This window comes from Labrus mixtus, chromosome 23, assembly GCF_963584025.1.
Source record: "Labrus mixtus chromosome 23, fLabMix1.1, whole genome shotgun sequence".
In the NCBI taxonomy this organism is placed as follows: domain Eukaryota; kingdom Metazoa; phylum Chordata; class Actinopteri; order Labriformes; family Labridae; genus Labrus; species Labrus mixtus.
In genome coordinates this window covers 20223025-20243254 of record NC_083634.1, presented here as the reverse complement: position 1 = coordinate 20243254, position 20230 = coordinate 20223025, and the positions used below count along the sequence as shown (strand labels likewise).

The window sequence follows — 20230 nt, the reverse complement described above, 5'->3', positions numbered from 1 at the left end:
TTATTATAAAAGTTGTAGTTTATATCCTCAGTAAGTTGAGTATCCTACGTCTTTGATTGAGTTAGAGAAAGTTTTTTAACAACAGTGAAAGCTAGGCTACATTAAGGTTGCTAACTGTTAGCAATAGTAGGCTACTTATAATTTCACTGAATTGCTCCATAAACTGAAATATCACCTTTCATGATGATGATTCTTTCATAACTGTAACCAGCTGTAATATATAATATTGTTCACAGCCAAGTGATGCAGTCAGATGACTCTAAAGCTAGCTATACGCTACGGTCTGATTAATTAGTACAAATTTATCGGAGAAAAGAAAACTGTCTTTTTGATTCATTTTGGATTAATTTGTGGAAAACACAGGTATGTATAAAACATGAAGATCAGCAGATAGACATGGGAACAGAGTTGTAGCTTATTTTTTGGTTTATTTATTTCAATATCGATATCGGAATATTGAACATTTTATCGCACATTGCATTTCCTTCTCATATCGTGCCGGCCTATAACCAGTACTTTAATAATCTACAGTAAGTACAATGTTGAATGGAGTTTTTAAATGTTAAATAGTGAGTTTTTCCACTGTAGTATTATTATTTTCACTCATGTAAAGATCAGATTTCTTCATTTCAAATGTCCCCGTCCACTTTTCATTGCAGGGCTGATGAAGCCATTCTGCATTTTTGATTCATGTTGGAGCAGCTCCCCCTGGTGGCTTCTTATTTACACATAGAACCATGTCATTGTGATCCAAAGTTTGATCATTTTTCACCTAAAGGACAAAAGGCCTAATGAGATAGGAATAACACATAATGGCGTCTCTTGTTGGGCGCCCCTCCAAAGATGAAAACATCATTATATTTTCTCTATCGTGAAACATTGCCCTCCAGCGTTCTTCTTTCGTAGAGGAAACGTTATAGAGTTCCTCCTTTTAGTATTTTTCAGTCACTGCGGTGAAGTCTCAAAAACTAGTGCAAAGGTTAAAGTCTAAAGAAATGTTTTTATTGACAGTCAGTGAGACAGAAATGAGCTAAACACACAAAGCTTGTTCTCTTGTGTGTTTGACAAAGATTCACCTTTAATCTGTAGGACCAAAAAATCAAACATCACCTACAATGGGCCGACCAATCAGAGGACTTGGAGACGAGCCACATGTCGTAAAGATCAATGGAAAAATACCAAAACCTTTCCTCCACAGCTTTTCATCATTTCAACATTTTGGCAGCTTCAATATTCATCGGTGGTCAATAAACGAGACGAGATGAGGCGTACTTTACTCTGTGGACTTCTCTGTAAGTGAATCCCTCGACTGTCATTCAGTATGAAAACTTCACAAAAATACTTCCAAAACGTGCACAGTTACCTGTAACTTTTCACTCTGGTTTTCAGTGCTGTGGGTTCACATCTACTTTGTGAATGCGGGAAACACTTCTGATGGATCCTCATCTCGCAGTGAGTTGTTTTTCAGCCACCTCAGAATCTTCTATTTAATGCAGAACATCAAGTTATGTTTTATTTCTCAAACTGTGGATTAACTTTTAATGTAGATTTAGCTTTAATAATAACGATTCCCTCTTAGTCAACTCCCAAAAGCAACTCCAATCTCACTTCTCAAGTTGCTAACAATGGCTAGACATGGAAAGGAAGTCTTGGCTTAGATTATTTACCACTAACCACTAGCTACACTGGATGATAGCTGGTTTTAAGATTGATGGCATAAGACACGCGTCCAGCATGTGGTAGGTCCCATATATACATTTAAAGCAACACTATTAAAGCATGGACTACCCTCGTTTTCTTTTTGGCATCAGATTTACAGTCGCAGGAGTCGAACACCAAGGAGAAACCTGTGGAAATTGTGGCAACACAAATGAAAGTCTCTCCTACTTGGTACCTCAGTGAGGGCGACACTGTTGAGATCAACTGCACTACAATTGACGAAGGAAACCACAGTCACAAGATGGACCTGCTACTGGTCTGGACCAAGCTGGGCCCTGGAGAGAAGACCAAGACGGTTTGGGGAAACAACCTTTTTACCAAGATTTTACAGAAACTATTTTTAGGTTCCTTTCTTTTACACCATCAAGTGACCCTTCCTTGAGCCCCAAAACCCCTTAGTTATTAGACCTGTACAAACTGTGATTAAGCAACAGCTCCATAGAAAAGTTCTGCCGTCATTACACCATTTTACTTTATTGGTGTCCCAGTGTTTGGTTTCACATTAAGCCCCTGATAGCATTCTGCGCTAGCTTCCACAGTGTGAGTGTACAAGTCATGAGCAGGGCTTCTTTTAAAAATGCAACGCAATCAAATCTTCATAGCTGGCTAACAAAATCAGCTTTATTTAAACATAGACAAACCGGTTAAGCAATACTTTACACTTAAAGTGAACAGCCAGTTGCTATGAGCTGTGACATTGAGATGAGAATCACAGTTAGTTGTTAATATGGTCTTGTCTCCTTGAACAGGTCCTAGTGAGGCAGAGAGCATCTACAGGAATCGCCTTTGTCCTGGGCCCTGTTACCCATGAGCACCAAGGCGTTTACACCTGTGACGATGATGGCAGCTTACCTGATGTTTTTGTCAATGATTGGCACCGTATAATCTGGGTGGCTGGTTAGCAAGAAATGCTTATTCTACAATATGAAGACACATTATAAAATATTACAACCATGGTTATGGTTGGGTTGTTTTATTATTTTTTATGATATACATTAACTTATGTCACTACCCCAATAACAGACGCCTCTCCCAGAGCCTCCATAGACGTTATCAGCCACAACAGGAGCCAGTTCCTCCATGATGAGCAGTTTACTTTGAGCTGCCAGCTGCCTGACAATAACTCTCAGTGGAAGATGATGAGGTTGGCCTCCTTACTTGAACTCATGCGCTGGATACAAGGAAAATCTGTACTTTAATTCATAGCAGTTAATCCAATAACTGTCAAGATTTTTCACCAAGAAATAAAAATATAATTGGCCTGTAGGAGGACAAGTCAGCGGTTCATCCAAGCTGGTGGATTTCAGCCTCTGAGGACAACAAAAACGAATGCCATTCCCTTTAATAGATATTAAGATATTTCAGTGTCCACCAAAGTGATTGACATTAATGATTTTAACATCTCTAAAGCCATTGTGTTACTGTCTTCTCAGGTTTAACCAATGGTGGGGGACTATCAAAGAGTGTCCCAATCAAGCGTCTTCAGATGGTCGTCTGTCCTGCACAACCACTTCTGAATATCCCTGGTCAGACGTTCTGTACTGGTGTGAAAATGCATCAGGAGAGAGGAGTAACGCCCTCAACATTACCACCACTGGTACGCAAATTGTGTCTTTTATCACCCTAAAATCTTTTAAGCACTGTATATGGATACACATATGTTACTTTAATAGTGAATGCCAACATTTACCATCACAAAGATCCTGGTTTAATCAGCTGTAAACTGAAATGGCAGTTTGTGCGTCTTGAGTCATGGATATTTTGAACCTTGTCCTGAATATTTTTTTCCCCCAAAATGACCTTTACCATCTCTAAATGTTTTGAACAATGGGCTCTTACAGTTAAGACACACAAGAAGAAGAGCAGGTTCATAATTCTAGCCAGAAATATGAACCTGTCTCTAGCTAGTTTAGCTAACATTTGCTCAATAAGTTGGTTGAAAACTACGTCTTTAGCTGACTTTTTTGCCTCTCTGGGTGGATGGATGATGGATAAATGGATACTTGATTAGCCTACATTTAGAAAGCATCCACTGAATACTTTTATTTCTCATAAACTGTCTACAAACATGTGCCACAGGCCAATAAAAGCTCTCCAAAGTATCAAGGATTGCAAAAAGCTAACAGTTGGTTAGCAAGCTGAAAAGATTGTGCAATTTTGTTAAAATGATCTTTCTCTCTTCAGTTGGTGTAAACGTAACCCTGGAGAGTCCAACGCATCCTGTTTTGGAGGGAGAAGACGTGATGCTGCGCTGTCTGCACCGAAACAAAACCACGAATACATTTACCTCCAACTTCAGAGCTGTCTTCTACAAGAACAACCGTCGGATCAGGTCAAATATTCTAGTATATGATTTAGTATAAAAGCAACTGAATCTTTGAATTACAGTTGTTGCTTTCAGATAGGACTGCTTAGCTGAGCTTTAAAAGGAACACTGAGTGATACTGTGTTCGTTCTTTATTTCTCAGGATTCAAACTGAAGGCAACATGACTCTGAAAGCAGTGACCAAAGCTGACGAGGGGATGTACACTTGTCGCCACTCAGAGGAGGGATCGTCTCATTACAGCTGGTTCTCTGTCAGAGGCATTGACGCTCTCACAAAGCGACCTCACAAATACTGAAAAAACCCCAACAGAGCTCAATATGTCCACGCTACTCGGCCCAACCAAGACCAATAGAAGAACATCCTGGACCCTCAAACATTACCTGCCAGCGCTCCAGGTCCAATAAACTGCTCTCTCATTGGTCCATTAAAACCATTACTGTAGAATCACGAGCTTTAAGACTCCATCTGCGTTCTGCGTCAAAACTTGAGTAAAGTCTGAATCTGAATGCTCCTTGGATAAATACATGTAAACAAAAAGATTGTACTGCTGTACAAAAGATGTCTGTACTGAAATATGCGAGCCCTCAGTGTATCGTAGAGTGAATAAAACATGGCGGAGGGACTTTGTTGTTAACATGAGCATGACTTTAATGTTTCTGAATAATTCAGAGGAGCAACCCGGTGCTCAAACAACCAACATGACTCCACTAACAGAGGAGTTATGAAAGAGGGTTACGATTGGATGAAGGAGTGGGAGAGATTTAGAGTGAGAGGAAGGGGAGGAAATGGGTTGAAAAGAGGACAAGCAGATGAATGGGTGAACATCAAGCTCATCTGATGTACTGGTTTTCTAAATACCACAAGGCTTAAAAATGTGACGACATGAGAGAAACAGAGAAGCAGGAGAACATATTTTATTTTGATCACATTATAGAAACAAGCAAAAACCAACATAGTACATCAACTAAGCAGAGAAACTGTGTCTGTGTGTCGCCCCCTTCAGGCCAAACTTGCTACTGCATTCTTGTTAAGTGACTAAAGTGAAGTGACCTGAAATAAGAGGAAGGAAAGGAAGGGGAAAGATAGTCACGGGGGGGGAAATGTAGATGAGGAAAAGACGGGGATGAGGAAAAGACGGGGATGAAAACATGGAGACAGGGATAGTAAGTTAAGAATAAGAAAAGACAGTAAAGGAATTGGAAGGTAGAAAGAGAAAGTAAAATGAGGAAAATTCAAAGCTTGATCCAAAGGCAACTGGACTGGTTGAAGCTTCAAGATCTTCAACCAGTCCAGCTGTCTTTGGATCAAGCGTTGAATTTACCATGACCTGGAGGACTGAGAACCTACACAGACATAAAATAAGGAAAGTAGATGACAGTCAGGCAATGAAAGACATGGGAGGACGAGGATAACAGTGACATGTCTGCGTAGATTCTCAGTCATCCAGGTCATGGCAAATTTGAAGTTTGATCCAAAGGCTACTGAACTGGTTGAAGATCTTGAAGACGTTTCCTCCTCCGAAAGGATTCTTCAGTTCTAAACTTAATAGTGGACGGAGCTCGAAATGTAAGCCTCTGTGGATAATGATCAAGGATGACTCGCATCAGAATCGTTAGCTGAGTTTTTAATCCTAGTTTCCCCTAGGAATTTAGAACTGAAAAAGCCTTTCAGAGGAGAGGTGAAATGTCTTCAAGATCTTCAACTTGCCTTTGGATCAAGCTACAAGTTAAAACATTTAAAGCAAAGGGAAAGCAAAAGAAGGTAAAGGAAAGAACAGGAATGTCAGAGAAACAAAACATCCGGAGGAATGTTGCAAAAAATATATAAAACATGTTAAAGAAAGGAAAGGACTGTGAATTACAGTAAACACTGAAGAAGTAAAGTGACATGCTTTGCATCTGATGCATTTGCTGAAAACAATCCAACACACACACACACACATGTACAGCTTTGTGTTCTCGAGTGCTTGAGTGGTTTGTGCCGCGTTTCATAAAAAAAGGAAGTGGATGAAATATTTACAATCAGCACAGAGTAGAGAGTTGCTGTCGTCTCCAGTTCACTTCAACAACCACTGCTCTTTAAAACTCAAAGTACACAGGAAACAAAGTATTGCTGAATTTCTTCTACCGCTCACTGGAGACAACTTATTGTAATGAGTTTTTACCTGGCTCGCAGTATGTTTTAGTATCATTACTTTAGAGAGCACTGTCTCAGAGTAACCAGTGTTGTATAAGTAAGAGGAAACATATATGACTCTTAGTAGTTGTAGAAAACTGTAATGTTATGAAAATACGATATTAAAGATAAGCTTTAGTCCATAAAATATCAAGTCAATCAAGATATGGTTCCTGAGAATTCTGTTAGATAAAGGAACAAAATGCATTTTCTTTCTTTGTCTACGTTTATCTCATAACTGTCGAAGTATAAACTTGGGGGATGGGAGCAATTAGCAGAGGCTAGCCTAGCATAAAGACTGGTAAAAGAGGGTGGGAGCTAGCAGGGCTCCAAAATACTTATCAACACTGCAAGAAATCAAAATACAGAATTTAGAGGTTTTGAAATGGCAGATGGTGGCTAGATTAACTCTTCTGCAGATCTTTAAGATAAGTGAAGCTAAAGCCTGATTAAAACTTCTGCGTCTAATCTATGTTATTAACTAGTCGCTAGCCCATTGTTTTGATCAGGCTCTGAAGTCATGAAGTCGATGCACAAGTCCACTTGCAGACAAGGTCATGGTCCATGGATGGGTAAAACAAATACAGGGTTTTAAAGAGATCAGGGTTTGATTCCTGTATGCAAGAACATTGGTGTTTACAGTTATAGTTTTGGAAGGCTAACTGGTCGATGCATATTTAATATTCCTAACTTGACCCCAGCACCTTGCCAATAACAACGCTAAAGTGAAACTGCAATCAACAAAAATTGAAGCTCTGGGCCAAAGAAAACTGACTGGGCTGCTGATTTTGACAAATTAAGACGTAACTAAAATCTAATTTTAAAAAGTTTGTCAAAATGTTTATCATTATAAAGGTCACAACATTTTGTATTTTTTTTATAAAATCATATTTTCCATTATTTTCAACCCAATGAGGGATTGTATTGCTCTTTAATTTCAGATAATTCCATTTTAATAAAATAGAGTTCTTTTAAACATTATTACTTTTGATTCCTAACCTCTGGTGAAGTCATGCAGGCCTCTCAGACTGAAGGCCTCAACAAACATCATGAAGAAGAGAGTGCTGTAAACGGTTAAACATGCCCTGTCTTCATAGTGTTGTGTTTTAAAGTTTGATATTAGTGTGAGCTGATTCTCAGTCTGCCACTGCGGGCGCTTTCCTGCAGCATCCCAGAATCCCTCTTCTTTTCTTCTTCTTCTGCCTCTTCTTCAACCTATACCCTTTCAGGCTGTTAGTGGAGCAGATGGATTTCCTCAAAGTCGTGATGTGTTTCTCCTGCTCACGAATCTTCGACTCCAGGTGGGACTGGATCGCCGTGCCCAGACACTCCAGATCCAATGAGGCACCATACACCTCCCAGGTCATCCCCTCTTCGTCCCGAGCCACCTCCTGAGGCTTCCCGGTCCCATCCTTCTGATTTTTATTCCTTTTATTTTGCTCCCATGCCTCTTTGTCGACTCCTTTTGCACCCTCGTCCTCCTCGTCCTCCCAGATGCTCTCAGCACTGACGTCTCTGTCCTGGTTTTGTCCTGGTTGTAGCTGTGACATGAGGGAGCTCTGCTGGAAGCTGTATGTGCGCAGACAGGCGGGGAGGGAACTCGCCTTGTCCGTCACAGCAGAAGGAAGCTCGGTTTGGCTGCATAGCTCAATATTAATCTGGCAGACATGCTGAAAGGGCGGCTGACCGGCAGGGATGCAGCACAGTGAAGGGACTGTCGGCGAGGTCAAACTTCCTGACTGACAGCTGGGAGAGCCAATCAGAGGGTAGCTGGGAAACAGATCTACCTCTACTTGGATGCCCACCTCTTTTCTTTCCCCTGCCTGCAGATCAAGCCTCTCACTGGAGTCAGTCATGGTGGCGATGTCCTTTACTCTCTTGGATCTCCCATGAGTGGAAATTTGAGGAGTAGGACAAAGGGGAGATTGTTTCCCCTTCTTCTTCTCTTCTACCTTACTCCCCACACCTGTTGCCCTTGACGTTGGGATATCTTTACCAGTGGTAATGGCATTTGAGACTCCCAGGTGGCTTGGTTTTCTCAGTGTGGTAACCAGTGAAGCCCCTACACTGGCAGTAACATCTACAGCTTGCACTGCACCCTGGGATACAACTGGTCCTCCTACAACTGTCACTTTAGTTTCTGGCAGTTTCAATTCCTTATCCTCAACGACAGTGCCTGTTTTCGCCGGAATCTTGGTGATAGAATCAAAAGTTAGACCACGACTTAGACTGGTCGTATTGGGTGTGCTGTTGGCATTTGTTTCCACGGGAACAGATCCAACGGCTGCAGGCTCGTGTGTGGATGCACCCCTCATTGTTAAGGAAACAGTGGTTCTGGTTTTGGGGCTGGATGCAGCCAAAGGAGTTAGCAGGGCTGAAGCTGCAAACAGAAAGCAAACGTTTTGACAAATATAAAAGAAACCCAGGTTCAAGCTGGATTTTATTGCAATACATATTCTAGTATGCATACATTCTCCTTGTTAAAATTCTATGAATGTATCTCACCTGGAGCAGAACCAGGACTCCTCTGGACCGCCCTGTGTAGTTGAGCCGGGCTTGTACCAAGACTTCTAGCAGGACCAGATCCAGGGCTCCTACTTGCTGAACTTGGACGTGGAGAGAGTGTCAGGGTGGAAGACAAATCTGCTAGAGCTGAATTTGAACTAGACCGAACTGGTATGGACTTTGAAGTATTCAATGTATCTTTTGGAACTTGACTGGGTTTAGTGCTGGAGCTCGAAGATTTGAGAATCTTTTCTTTGGACCCAGACAGACCAGTTCTTGAAGATGATGGGGAGATGGAGCCAACAGAGTCAGTCTTAGAACCAGGGGCCAGAAGAGAAGGTTTAGAGGTTACACTGGTTGGACTGGGTTTAGGACAAGAAAGTACACCAGAATCAGTGCTGGGTTTCAAACTTGTTGGACTTGTTTTGCCAGAACCAACACATATTTTTGAAACTTGACTGGTTGATCCTGCCTTGACACCGACTGGAACTTTAGAAAGGCTATCTCTAGATCCATTCTCGGATTTAGGATCGGGGCTTGCTTTGGAATTCGAGCCAGTTTTAGAATCTAAGCTGTCTTTTGATCCCAAAGTGGTTTTGGAAGCAGAACCACTTTTGGAATCCAGACTATCTTTTGACCCCATTGCTCCTTTAGCATTAGGACTGGTTTTGGAATCAGAGCCAGTTTTAGCATCAAGACTGTCTTTTGATTTTGAACTTGTTTTGGATCCAGAAGCAGCACTTGAATCCTTACTATCAAGATTCTCCTCTGACCCTGTTGTGTGATGGTTTCTTGTCCCAGCGGTAGCAGCTCTCCTCTGTGTGGATGGTTTCGGACTGAGAGAGCTTGATTGTGGAGTCTTGGTACTGAGCAGTGCCACTTCAACCTTGTGATTTTGTGATTTTTGTCCCAGAGGAGGCATCTCAGAACTTGGAGTTAGTGCTTTATGTCTGGTTTGCTCGCTGGGCTTTGCACTTGCTCTGTCTGATTTCTGAGTTTTGGCTGTGATTGTTGGGGTTCGATTTGCCAGTTTTGGACTCTCTACATTTGAATCTCCTTTCTGATTGTGGACTTTGTGGCTTACAGGAAGGTGTAGTGTCTTTGGTGGCTCATGGCTAATTTCATTTCCACCATCCTCTTTCTTGTTTGGTTGCATTTTAAGGCTGACTGTTATTTTGCTTGTAGTCTTAGTTGTGAGTTCAGACGTCAGTGCAATATGTGATTTAGGCTTCGGGCTTGCAGATTCTGTTTTCAGTCCTTGTATTTTGCCCCTTTCAGTTGTTCTCGGGCTGCCAGCAATCGTTGTTTGTTCAACCCGTAGTGGTTTCGGACTTACTGCAATGTGTCTGTGTATGTCCGCCTTGGGGCTCAGCATAGGAGTACGTTTTGGGTTTGGGGATTTCAGCCTTTGCTCGCCTCTGCTGTTCACCGAATCAGCTTTTGGTGAGCGAGCAAAAGCTGGAATTTTGCTGTTTTGATGTGATGGATCATCTTTCTCCCCAGGTGATGTCACAGGGGTGGTTAGTGTGCTCACTGGCCTGCCAGTTTCTGTAGTAACTGGTTTCCCACTTCCTTTACTTCCATCATTTTTTTTGTTCCCTCCTTGCAACCATAAGGTCTCGGCGGCTGCACGGGGGTTGCTTGGCGAGGTCAGATTGAGGTTGAGGTTAAAATTAGGCTCCACCCGACAATTGGTGTTGGGATCTGTGTTACCCAGGCCATCTGCAAGCCCTTCCTCCTCCGGAGTCGAGCTCTCTGATGGGACAACATCCTTGCCTCGTTTAGAAACATTTGGTGATGTTTCCATCTTGATGGTGTCCAAGTTTCTAGCAGGTATGAATCAAGGTCAGCACCTGATTGGACAAATGTATACCATTATCCGGCAAGTAGAATAATGAAGTTATTCATACATAATAAATGACAATGTATTAAGTACTTTATGTTTTAGCAATCTGGTATTTATTGATCCGTGGTACCAAATTGATTTGAACATTTTATGACGATGGATCTCTTCATGAGAGGAGAGAAACATTACAACTTTTGAAAAAAACACTGACAATGGAGGGAACACATTTCTCCAATGGCACACCAAGACAAGTAAATTATTGATTATTATTTGTTGTTCAGTGTAATACAGGACAGATCTAGCAGTCATACACAAAGAAGGTAGTAAACAATCTTTAGCTGCCACCATACTGTATGTCCTAGTGGCTTGATATAAACTCAGTTATTGCAGATTATTTTGTTTCTGTCAGCTGATTTCTGTCACCCTGATACCTCCTCCTCCTGGGATCAGATTTTTTGCTTGTTTGCCTTTTCCCTGTCGTGCCTGAAACTTCCACATTCAGAAACAGCTTCAAGCATCATTGCTTTATAGTTTCTATAAAAAGTCTGTTAAATAAAACATTTCTTTTAAGTCATGACTTCCATTGATTCCTCTTCATTTTGTCGCTACATACCTATTCATGATCCTCGTTGGTCAAAGAAGGCGCGATCCAAGAAATCCCATTATGGTGTCTGAAAACTGCCTGCTGAGTCAGAGAGGAAAGCCTGAGCTGCTCCCTCCTCGGTGCTCTACCAGAGGATGCACTCATGAATAAATAAGAGAAGGCGGGAACGAGGGAGGAGATCATCATCATCATGATTTTCTCTCCTCCTTTAACCCTTCTTTTCATGGCTTCCTCTGTTCCTCTTTTCTTCGTCTTTTTACCTCATCTTGTTCCTCAAACCATTTTTTACGTTATTTATTTCTTTATCTGCTTTCTCTTTTAAACCTTTCTTTATATTCTGGGTGTGGCTCTTCCTCTCTTATTGTCATTTGTCACCTTGTTATCATCGATTTACTTTTCATTCCGTCATTTTGTTCTCTATCCACTTCCATCCTTTGCCCCTTGTTCTAAAAAATTATCTCCAGGACATTGACAGAATGATTTACAATCCCGTCATCAAAAATAAACGTTAAGGAAATATGTTATATGACTTATAGCGCAATGTTCAATGTCTGATTAGACCTTAAATTAATGGATCTAATGGACTTCCTGGACCATCTCCATTGTCCCCAATTTGGGTTGTATAAAAAATGTAGACGTTTCATTTTCATCCATCTGCAGAAGATGTTTTGGAGGTATACGGTCGTTCTTGCTTTGTAAAATGTGAACAATTTTATTGTATTTACTTGAAGTCTGAGAACAATAAAATAAAAACCACAAGGATTCAACCTTTGGTGACCATGCATATCAGTATATATTTGAGCACATCCAACCAAATCAATCAAATAAATCCTGTTAGTGGCAGCTGCATCATGCAAAAGACAAATAAATTATACAAAGTGCTAAAATATGAATTAGGATCTAAAAATAGTGGTTGTCAGATTGAGGTGGGGATGAAGAATTTAGGATAGCTGTTTTTCTTTTTTTGTAACAAGATGGCCTGATGGCAACAAAGACAATTCAAGTACAAGAACATATCAAGAAGGAGCCAAGATACAGTTTAGGCTTTCTGGAGGATTTGCTGGTTGCAAAAACTGTTTAGATCTTTATGAGCTTGTTTTGCTTTCAGCCTGGATGGTTGTGAATTAAAATAGAAAGCAAGTTGAGGTCTTACTTATGTAGAAAGATGTAGAATGAGGCCAAGGGAGTCATGACGTAGCATTACCTACCAGAAACTTCTCCACAGTTCTGCTGAAGCCTCCTTAGCTTTTTTGTTTTGTTTTGACCCTTGACGCTATTAGCTCGCCTGTCACACCTTCCTCAGCTGTCTCAGCCAACAGGATGCTGCAACAGTGATGCTACCTGACAGCAACAGCTGACTGGGCATTGTCCTCTAGTGTGTTTGTGCTTGTACTTACACCAGCAGCAAGCCTTTTTATTTCATCGATGGACGTGGAACGGAGAAGACTAGAAGGGGAGCTCTTTCCGCTGTTTTGTCCTTATTAAGGAAAACTTGGCTGACTATTTCAGACTCTGACACAGAAATACTCCGGATTGAAGAAAACAGGCTTTGATTTGGACGTCGTCCCGTTGAGACAACAACATGTTGGAGGAAAACTCAGATACAGAGCAGTAAGTCTTCTCTCTTTTTCTAGTAAAAAAAAAATACAACAGCGTTTCATTTGCAAGTTTAAACTAAGTATGCAAGTACTTAAATCAGAGGGCAGACTTTATTTGAGACCACTATTTTAAAAGTATAAAGAGAGCTCTTAGAAGGTAGAACAAAATATGACCTTTGACCTCAGGTTCGTAGAGACAACACATGACACAAACTTAAGGTAAAAACTACAATAGGTAACCATTGACCTGTTAGCCAAGAAGACAGCAAAACCATTTAGACCTTTAGCAGCGTCTGGTGCTGCCAGTTGCTTGTTGATACGATTGTTGGGTTGGTACTTAAATAGCAAAATTACCGGTTAACAAGCAAACTGAGCTAGAAGGATAAGCAACAGGAATAAACTAGAGTAGTGACTACATCTTGAAACGATGATGGATTAGCTAGTTAGCCAAGCTAACACTCAACATGTTGGCAAACCGTGGAAGTACATGGTTATGGTTAGCTAGTAAGTGAGTGAGTGCAAACCAAAAGTCCGTAAAATGGCTGAACCTCAAATCGATGCGTGTTTGCTTTGCTACATCCGCAATATTTTTTCAGTCTTTGGTTATAATTATTCAAATAAAGATAATTTGTACGTTTTTTTTAACTGTTTTACTGCAGTAAACAAGCACCCTGATGCTGAAGCTCCGCCACCAATGAACAACATGAAAAACAGATTTTTTTTTGGGCTCAGACTTTTCATTCTCTAAGTATACAGTTTGTGTGGGTATTATAAAGTGCATGTGTTTCGGTGTTTCTGCATGTCGACCAGTGAGGTCGGCGGTAAGCCTGACTTCTCGCCAGTGTCTTGGCGCGAGTATTTTGACCAGATGGAGGATGTGAACGTGGGACCGGCAGACAGCAGGGATGTCTTTAGGATCTATAAAGCAGGAAATGAAGGACCTCTACTGGTTCTGCTGCACGGAGGAGGACATTCGGCCCTCTCCTGGGCCGTCTTCACTGTGAGTATTGGTGAAGTCAACTAGATATTTGAATGGCTGACTGATGGTGTCTACATCCTTAATATCAGCAGACTGTCTTAGTGTTTTTTTTGTTTTGCAGAGAGCCATTGCCAGCAGAGTGACCTGCAGGATACTTGCCATGGATCTCAGGGGTCATGGTGAGGGCAATAAATAAAATGGTTAATCAAATAATTATGCAAAATGGTAGGTATGTCAAGATTGTGGATTGCGTCTGAGCTGGGCTGGAAACTGGAAAGTAGGCAAGCATTCCCGCTGTTATACTTTCTGTTGTTCAAACCAACCAACCATTATTAGTCTCTTCCTCATAATGGTTGGGCTCAGTCTTAAAGATAGCGTATAAAACTAAATAATCTGCAGGAAGCTTGGAGTAGAGCCACTATCTATTGGCATAGAAGAAGAGCCAGTTGAGGTGGTTCAACGTGATCCTGAGATAGACCCAGAGGGATAACATACCCCATTTTGAATCTGATCGCTCAGAGAGGGAGGAGGGGCTGAAAAACTTTGCTGGGGAGAGGGACGTTGGGACTGGGACTATAAAGTTATTTACAGCTGCTAAAGTATCTTCTTTTTTGTCAACATCAGTGTAGAGCACTTTGAGTTGTGATATTGAGAAAGTTTGTTTTCCATTAGGTGCAACCCTGGTCCACCAACTAGACAACTTCTCCACTCAAAGTATGTCAAGGTAACAGCACACGATCACCCACTTATCCCTCTATCTTGTTTTAACAACAAAACACTACAAACGCGAGAGGGGAGCTGCTTGGAGAACCACTACTAGTCTCGTTAATTCAGTCGATGTTTGTCCAAGTCATGTTGGACCAAAATCAACTTTTGTGGTACACATTGTTCTGCTACAAATAATGCTAAGCTTATAACCACCACTCCCATGCTCCCTGACTCTCCTCAGTGATGTAGCCAGTGTGATTCAAGCATGCTACGGAGAGACTCCTCCCCCTATTGTCTTGATTGGCCACGGTGTTGGGGGGGCGATCGCAGTGTATACAGCCAGCAACATGCTGCTACCCACCACTGTCGGGCTGGTAGCTATCGATGTTGTGGAAGGTGAGTTTAAGTCTTGGAGGCTCTTCAATACTCAGACATAGATGGCAATATTGTGTGTTCATTGTATTTTTTTAAAACTAAATATATTTTATGTTGACATTACCTCCTGGTCTTGTTTTTGCTTTTCATAGGCAGTGCAATGGACGCACTTCACAGCATACAGAACTTCCTGAAGGGAAGGCCCAAGTCCTTCAAGTCCATGGAGCATGCAATAGAGTGGAGGTGAGCGCTCAAGGAGCAATTGATATTTCTCATTTCAGTAATGGTCAGCTGTAGTCCAGTTCAAAAGATGGATAGTCATTTTAAAATGGGTTGTGGCGGCTGTTATGTGGAGCCAAGCCTGAATACCCAAAGGGGGCCTACTAATTTTGTCCTTTGTCCTTGGAGCCCAACATGGGCTAGCACCATTGAAGTGAAGAAACACCAAGTTTGAATTAAGACCACTTGGTACCCACCCAGTATCCTAGTTCGTAGCCTGAATGGCATGACTTCATCCAACCCATTTTTGGATTGGGCCAAGATACCCAAAACCCAAATGAAAGCCTGATTTTAGCCCATGCCCAGTTTAAACCCAGTTAACATGGGCCCGTAATCTGGGACTGCTTGAGGGTTTTGAGCTACACATCTGGCAACACTATTCAATAGGTGTCCCAAACTGACGTAATTTATGGTGAACGTGAGTATAATAGATCTCCTTTAAACCATTCTGAAAAGGGTGAGCATTAGTCTAAAGCTGAATAAACTGAAGAACTGATGAGTCCTGTTTGTTCTCTTTCAGTGTCAAGAGTGGACAAATCAGGAACCTGGAATCTGCCAAAGTGTCAATGGTTGGTCAGATCAAAAGGTAGGTCATCTACTGATTGGCTTTTCTTCTTATCCTGTCTTAAAAAAATGTTTAAAATCACTTGATTCTCTTTTCCTGATGTGAAGATGAAACTTAACTCAGTATCCAGATTATTAACTTCCAGACGGACAGAAAACAAACATCACTGTGACAAACGAAACCCTTCCTGACTCACTTAGAGAAGCTCTCTCTTCTCAATTCTCTAAGGTGTGAGGTGGAGAAAGCTGATTCTCTGGAGCAGGCCAGCCCGGTGACCGATGTGGTCGTCGAGCGCAACGAGGAGCCCAACGATCAGACCTATGCCAATGACGAAGAAAACGCGGCCTCAGAGGTGAACCAGGTATGAAAACAACCGCACCGAAGAAAAACTGATTCTAAAGAAATGTTTAATTGGAAGGACGAAGAGGATGGACTTTTCTCATCATTGGGGGGTTTGTAGACAGACTAGGGACTCATTTTAGAGTTAGAACAACATGGTGAAGTGGATTATGTATATGTGACCTTTAACCCTTTAAAAACATGTAGATGAACTTCCTTGAATTGACTTGCATGGCTCTACATTTTACGAATTAAAACCTGTAAAACAGCAATTCCATTAACTTTGATTCCCAAATATCTCCATCTAACAACACATCAACATGTATGAAAATACTCGACCTCCAACATAGTACCATGTCACTCCTTGTGTTCGCTTCCCAGAGTGTGTATAAGTGGCGTATAGACCTGTCGAAGTCAGAAAAGTATTGGGAAGGCTGGTTTAGAGGAACCTCGAACCTCTTCCTGGCTTGCAACCTGCCCAAACTCCTGCTACTTTCCGGTAGGTATTTCAGGTACAAAGCACGGCCTCCTGTAAATGACGTGCTGTAAAATATAACATTCAAACTGTGAAAAGAAGTTTCACACTTAGCTGACACTGCTACTGTTTCCAGGTATCGGTCGGCTGGACAGAGATCTGAGTATTGGCCAGATGCAAGGTAAGACGCTAACCGTGCTAACGTATCATAGAATAATACTAAAACTTCTCTCAGTTTGAAAAAAAAAGGAGCTCAGACTTGTTGGACGGTCTTTTAGTAGAAGAAACCCAAACAGCAACCTCCAGTGTTGAATAGTGCAAAGACCTGCAGTTCCTCGAGTGTCCACTGGAGGCTGGCACCAAAAGCAAAAGGATCCCCATCAGGGAACTTATTTTTAAGGCTGGATTGAAAATGTTTAAAGTCTGGTTCAAAAAGCAGTTCTGGTCGAGACGGCATTTTCAAAATGGAGACCGGCATCGTTGGACTTCAAAACTTTGGCCGTGTCCGAAACCACAGACTTTAATGCTAATCATACTTAAATGTGACGTCACATTGAGTCTGTAAAACGATCCGAAATCACAGTACGGCGCAATTTTGTGTACGCTTAAAATAAAATTTCCGAGCTGAAATACATTTTTCATGTTGCCAAATAATATTAAAATGACTACGTAGCTGTGTTAGCAATGACCGTTCTCATATTGTTGTTGAATTATATTTACAGACCGACGGTCGCGCTAGCTTGATGCTAGCTCATTGAACAGAGGTCGGACTGAGGAGAATGACGTGTGACCTGTATTTTAGTCTGTTGCTAACGGCATGCTAACGGTTGGGTTAGCATGCAGTATGTAAATTTGAAGTATGTAGTATGTGGTTTCGGAAACCAGTTAGAGACGTCACTGAGACTGCGTCCATTTTTAACAACATGAGATGAGACAACAAGATGGATATTTTTACATGGGGCTCTATGGGGATTTAATCACTTTTGGAGAAGCCCCTAGTGGCCATTTAAAGAACTGCAGCTCTGCATTGGATCTCATTTCTCAGCGGAGACCCCCTCTTCAAGCAGACTCGGGCATGGTACCCGTGTACGGTATGTTTGTGGTCACACTGATGAAATGAACCAGTCTCTGGGGTCAAGCGTACTCAGATCTGGGCCCGAGTCCCTGATGTGAAACCGTCCTTAAAGACACCGGGTTTTTCATACTTAACTAATGTTCTCAGTAAATCTAAATTATGTAAATACAACTATAATTTTACCACTTGAGAGAGTTTTTCATTTGTAGATGAATTTGAAAACTGAAGTTCAAGGGGCTGATGGGTAATGTAGTCTTACAGACAAAATGCCACAAGCAGAGAAACACGGTCACGTTGGGAATAGCTGACATTTTTTACTTTTCAACACTGACTGTGACGGAAAGGTGAAAGACGTGATCACCAAGGCAGAGACGTGTAGTGGCTCACACATGTACACACGGACATTCACAGATACACACACCTTGAGGCGGCAGCTCCTCTCCAGAGACGGCTGGTCCTGTCAGTCAACAGATGGAAGTGACAGCCCAGGAGAGTGTGTGTGTGTGTGTGTGTGTGTGTGTGTGTGTGTGTGTGTGTGTGTGTGTTTTACAGTCAGTTCAGAGTGTGTACATGTCTTTCTCTTTGTCTCCAGGTAAATTTATGATGCAGGTGCTGCCCCCCTGTGGCCATGCAGTGCAAGAAGACACACCAGAGAAAGTAAGAACAAAATATCTCAAGTACTCAAAAATACAATTTAAAGGTACTTTTACCCAATTAATTATTTTGTACATTAAGATAATTTATTCATTACTTGGATCAACTGATCTAAATGATGATTTCTAAGCAGTAAGAACTTTATATCAACTGCACTTTTTCCAGTTGACAGTAACGTTGTAATCATGGTCGACATGTGGCAGACGTGGACAGATTGATCTCCACCTACACTGAGTCATTTTAGTTGAATATACAGGTCAACTGTATTCATCTGAATTTCCACTTAACCCATGAAACATTGATTTATCCGTGTGTAGGTGGCCGACGCTGTGGCCTCCTTCCTGTTCAGACACAAGTTTGCTGAAGTCAGAGGGGAAAATAAATGGTAAAACATCTAAATAACTTGTTGAATAATTACGATAATAACATAAATATGCGCTTACTTAAAATTCAAGATAACGTCTTTCCTTTTTTTCCTGCAGCTCCAACTCTCTATCACGATGAGGTCTGCAGGTAAGACACTGAACAGATGACAAAGCAGATCAAGTAAAAATAATCACTTTTAGTGCTGACAAACATTTTTAGCAACGCCAGTAAGACCTCAAGAGAAAGAGGATTTTTAAAATGTGTTTTTAAGACAAATTTGCTTAATGACCGCCGACAGTATTTTCTCCAAAATAATCAGAAACATAAAAACACACTGAGAGCTTCTTCACGCTTTTAACGCCTCGTTGTTTAAACGTTTTCTTTCAGATCAGCAAACACGAGCTCCATCCTCCAGCCCGAAGAAGACCAGTACAGACGTCCATTTTTATCACCGACCTTCATTGTTTTGCAGACGTAGCTGAACTCTTTAGTTTTAAACCTTCAAAACGTTACCCAGCTGTTGCACAGTTACAGTTCTGCTCTTATTAAAACCAAAGTCAACAATAGCCGTTTTTGTACCCTAACCCATCTGACGGAACAAAACCGTGGCGCTGACAGGACACAGTGCACACGGGCTATATGGAAATTGTCTGACCTCTCGTATCCACGGGATAGTTTCTGGAGAGTACCTAAAACTTTTTTAATTTTTTTAAATCTTCCTCCCATGTCCCCTCAGGGGCTCGGCTATGACTCCGGACTGCAGAACTAGCAGTCACTAGCTATCACTTCAGCTGACGGTCACTGCTACCTAGCTGATTAATTGAGAAGTAACGATGTAATGAAATTTAATTTGTTGAAGCATGAGACTGAAATCTTACAGAATTCTTACACTCCTTGCATGGTCGTGTTATCTCACTTGTTTCCTCAAAAAGCAAAAGATGAAAAGAAAAGAATATACTTTCAGCACAGTGATGTTTTTATGATGTTTTATTTTCTTACCATCAGTACAATTAGTGAAACATGCTAATGTTAGCGCTTGCTACGTTAGTAAAAACATCACCTGTTATTTAACCACTGTTGCTTCCTCTAGCTAGCTTGTTCAGTTATTCCTCATGGATGATGATTTTTAAACTTCCTTTGTTAGTTTTTAGAAGCTCTCTGTTTTGTATTCTCTTCACGTACAGTATGTAGCGTTAGCACCCGTTAACCATTATCTTTAGATGAATGTTGTTGTTCGGTATAAACTTCACTGTGATTCATCTCTGTGTCCTGTTTGTGTCTCTGTGAAAGTGATGCTTCATGTTTACTGAATTAAAAGATAAAGGTATCTTACTATCTGATCATTAAGGAAACATGTTGAAGTGCTGGCTTCTCTGACAACAATGCAGCAGCCAGTATGTCCTCCTTCTAACTTTAGATTCTGCTCCTGAATGCTCTGGATTTGTTTGGACCAGAGAAGGTAGGCGCTTTTAAGGCGACCCCACACGGCCGTTTTGGACGCCCCTCGGTTTGCCAGATATGAGAGCAGTTATCAGGTCAACAGGTGTTGCAGCGATGGAAGCGGGCAAGAGAAGTGGTTCAGATAGAAGTGATTGTACCCGACCTAAAAAGCCTCTGCATGTTTCTAATAAGCTCCACGAG

General features: G+C 41.4%; 3 protein-coding genes across 4 annotated transcripts; 2 read left to right on the top strand and 1 right to left on the bottom strand.

Moving 5' to 3' along the window:
• The first annotated feature begins 1151 nt into the window (after nt 1-1151).
• LOC132958689 (uncharacterized) lies at nt 1152-4685 on the top strand. The gene is made up of 8 exons (XM_061031667.1): nt 1152-1292; nt 1390-1452; nt 1812-2014; nt 2469-2616; nt 2743-2863; nt 3153-3316; nt 3904-4051; nt 4188-4685. Exons 1-8 carry the CDS (start codon nt 1262-1264, stop codon nt 4339-4341), a joined length of 1032 nt encoding a protein of 343 aa, XP_060887650.1. The 5' UTR covers nt 1152-1261; the 3' UTR covers nt 4342-4685.
• Nucleotides 4686-7099: 2414 nt separating this feature from the next.
• Nucleotides 7100-10324, bottom strand: gprin3a (GPRIN family member 3a). The gene is made up of 2 exons (XM_061031922.1): nt 8727-10324; nt 7100-8601 (listed from the first exon to the last, which is right to left on the bottom strand). Exons 1-2 carry the CDS (start codon nt 10099-10101, stop codon nt 7358-7360), a joined length of 2619 nt encoding a protein of 872 aa, XP_060887905.1. The 5' UTR covers nt 10102-10324; the 3' UTR covers nt 7100-7357.
• On the top strand, nt 10232-19520 carry LOC132958846 (protein phosphatase methylesterase 1-like). Of its 2 annotated transcripts, none has more exons than XM_061031925.1 (14): nt 10232-12787; nt 13585-13774; nt 13875-13932; nt 14426-14477; nt 14703-14857; nt 14989-15079; nt 15636-15701; nt 15909-16032; nt 16401-16518; nt 16631-16675; nt 18162-18226; nt 18541-18608; nt 18706-18736; nt 18977-19520. In XM_061031925.1, the coding sequence occupies exons 1-13, from the start codon at nt 12759-12761 to the stop codon at nt 18725-18727; spliced, it is 1083 nt and encodes a 360-aa protein (XP_060887908.1). In that variant the 5' UTR covers nt 10232-12758; the 3' UTR covers nt 18728-18736; nt 18977-19520. The 2 variants fall into 2 exon arrangements, with proteins under 2 accessions (XP_060887908.1, XP_060887907.1); XM_061031924.1 differs by having other exon boundaries at nt 15909-16041.
• The last annotated feature ends 710 nt before the right edge of the window (nt 19521-20230 follow it).

What these genes read in the sequence shown, in the direction of transcription:
- LOC132958689 (XM_061031667.1), top strand. Translation starts at nt 1,262, where the DNA reads ATGAGGCGTACTTTACTCTGTGGACTTCTCT. An exon ending in CTGGAGAGAAGACCAAGACG is followed by an intron (nt 2,015 to 2,468) that starts GTTTGGGGAAAC and finishes CTCCTTGAACAG; the next exon opens with GTCCTAGTGAGGCAGAGAGC. An exon ending in AAGAACAACCGTCGGATCAG is followed by an intron (nt 4,052 to 4,187) that starts GTCAAATATTCT and finishes TTTATTTCTCAG; the next exon opens with GATTCAAACTGAAGGCAACA.
- gprin3a (XM_061031922.1), bottom strand. Translation starts at nt 10,101, where the DNA reads ATGCTGAGCCCCAAGGCGGACATACACAGACACATTGCAGTAAGTCCG. An exon ending in GAGTCCTGGTTCTGCTCCAG is followed by an intron (nt 8,602 to 8,726) that starts GTGAGATACATT and finishes TTCTGTTTGCAG; the next exon opens with CTTCAGCCCTGCTAACTCCT.
- LOC132958846 (XM_061031924.1), top strand. Translation starts at nt 12,759, where the DNA reads ATGTTGGAGGAAAACTCAGATACAGAGCA. An exon ending in ATGGTTGGTCAGATCAAAAG is followed by an intron (nt 15,702 to 15,908) that starts GTAGGTCATCTA and finishes CAATTCTCTAAG; the next exon opens with GTGTGAGGTGGAGAAAGCTG. An exon ending in GTCAGAGGGGAAAATAAATG is followed by an intron (nt 18,609 to 18,705) that starts GTAAAACATCTA and finishes TTTTTCCTGCAG; the next exon opens with CTCCAACTCTCTATCACGAT.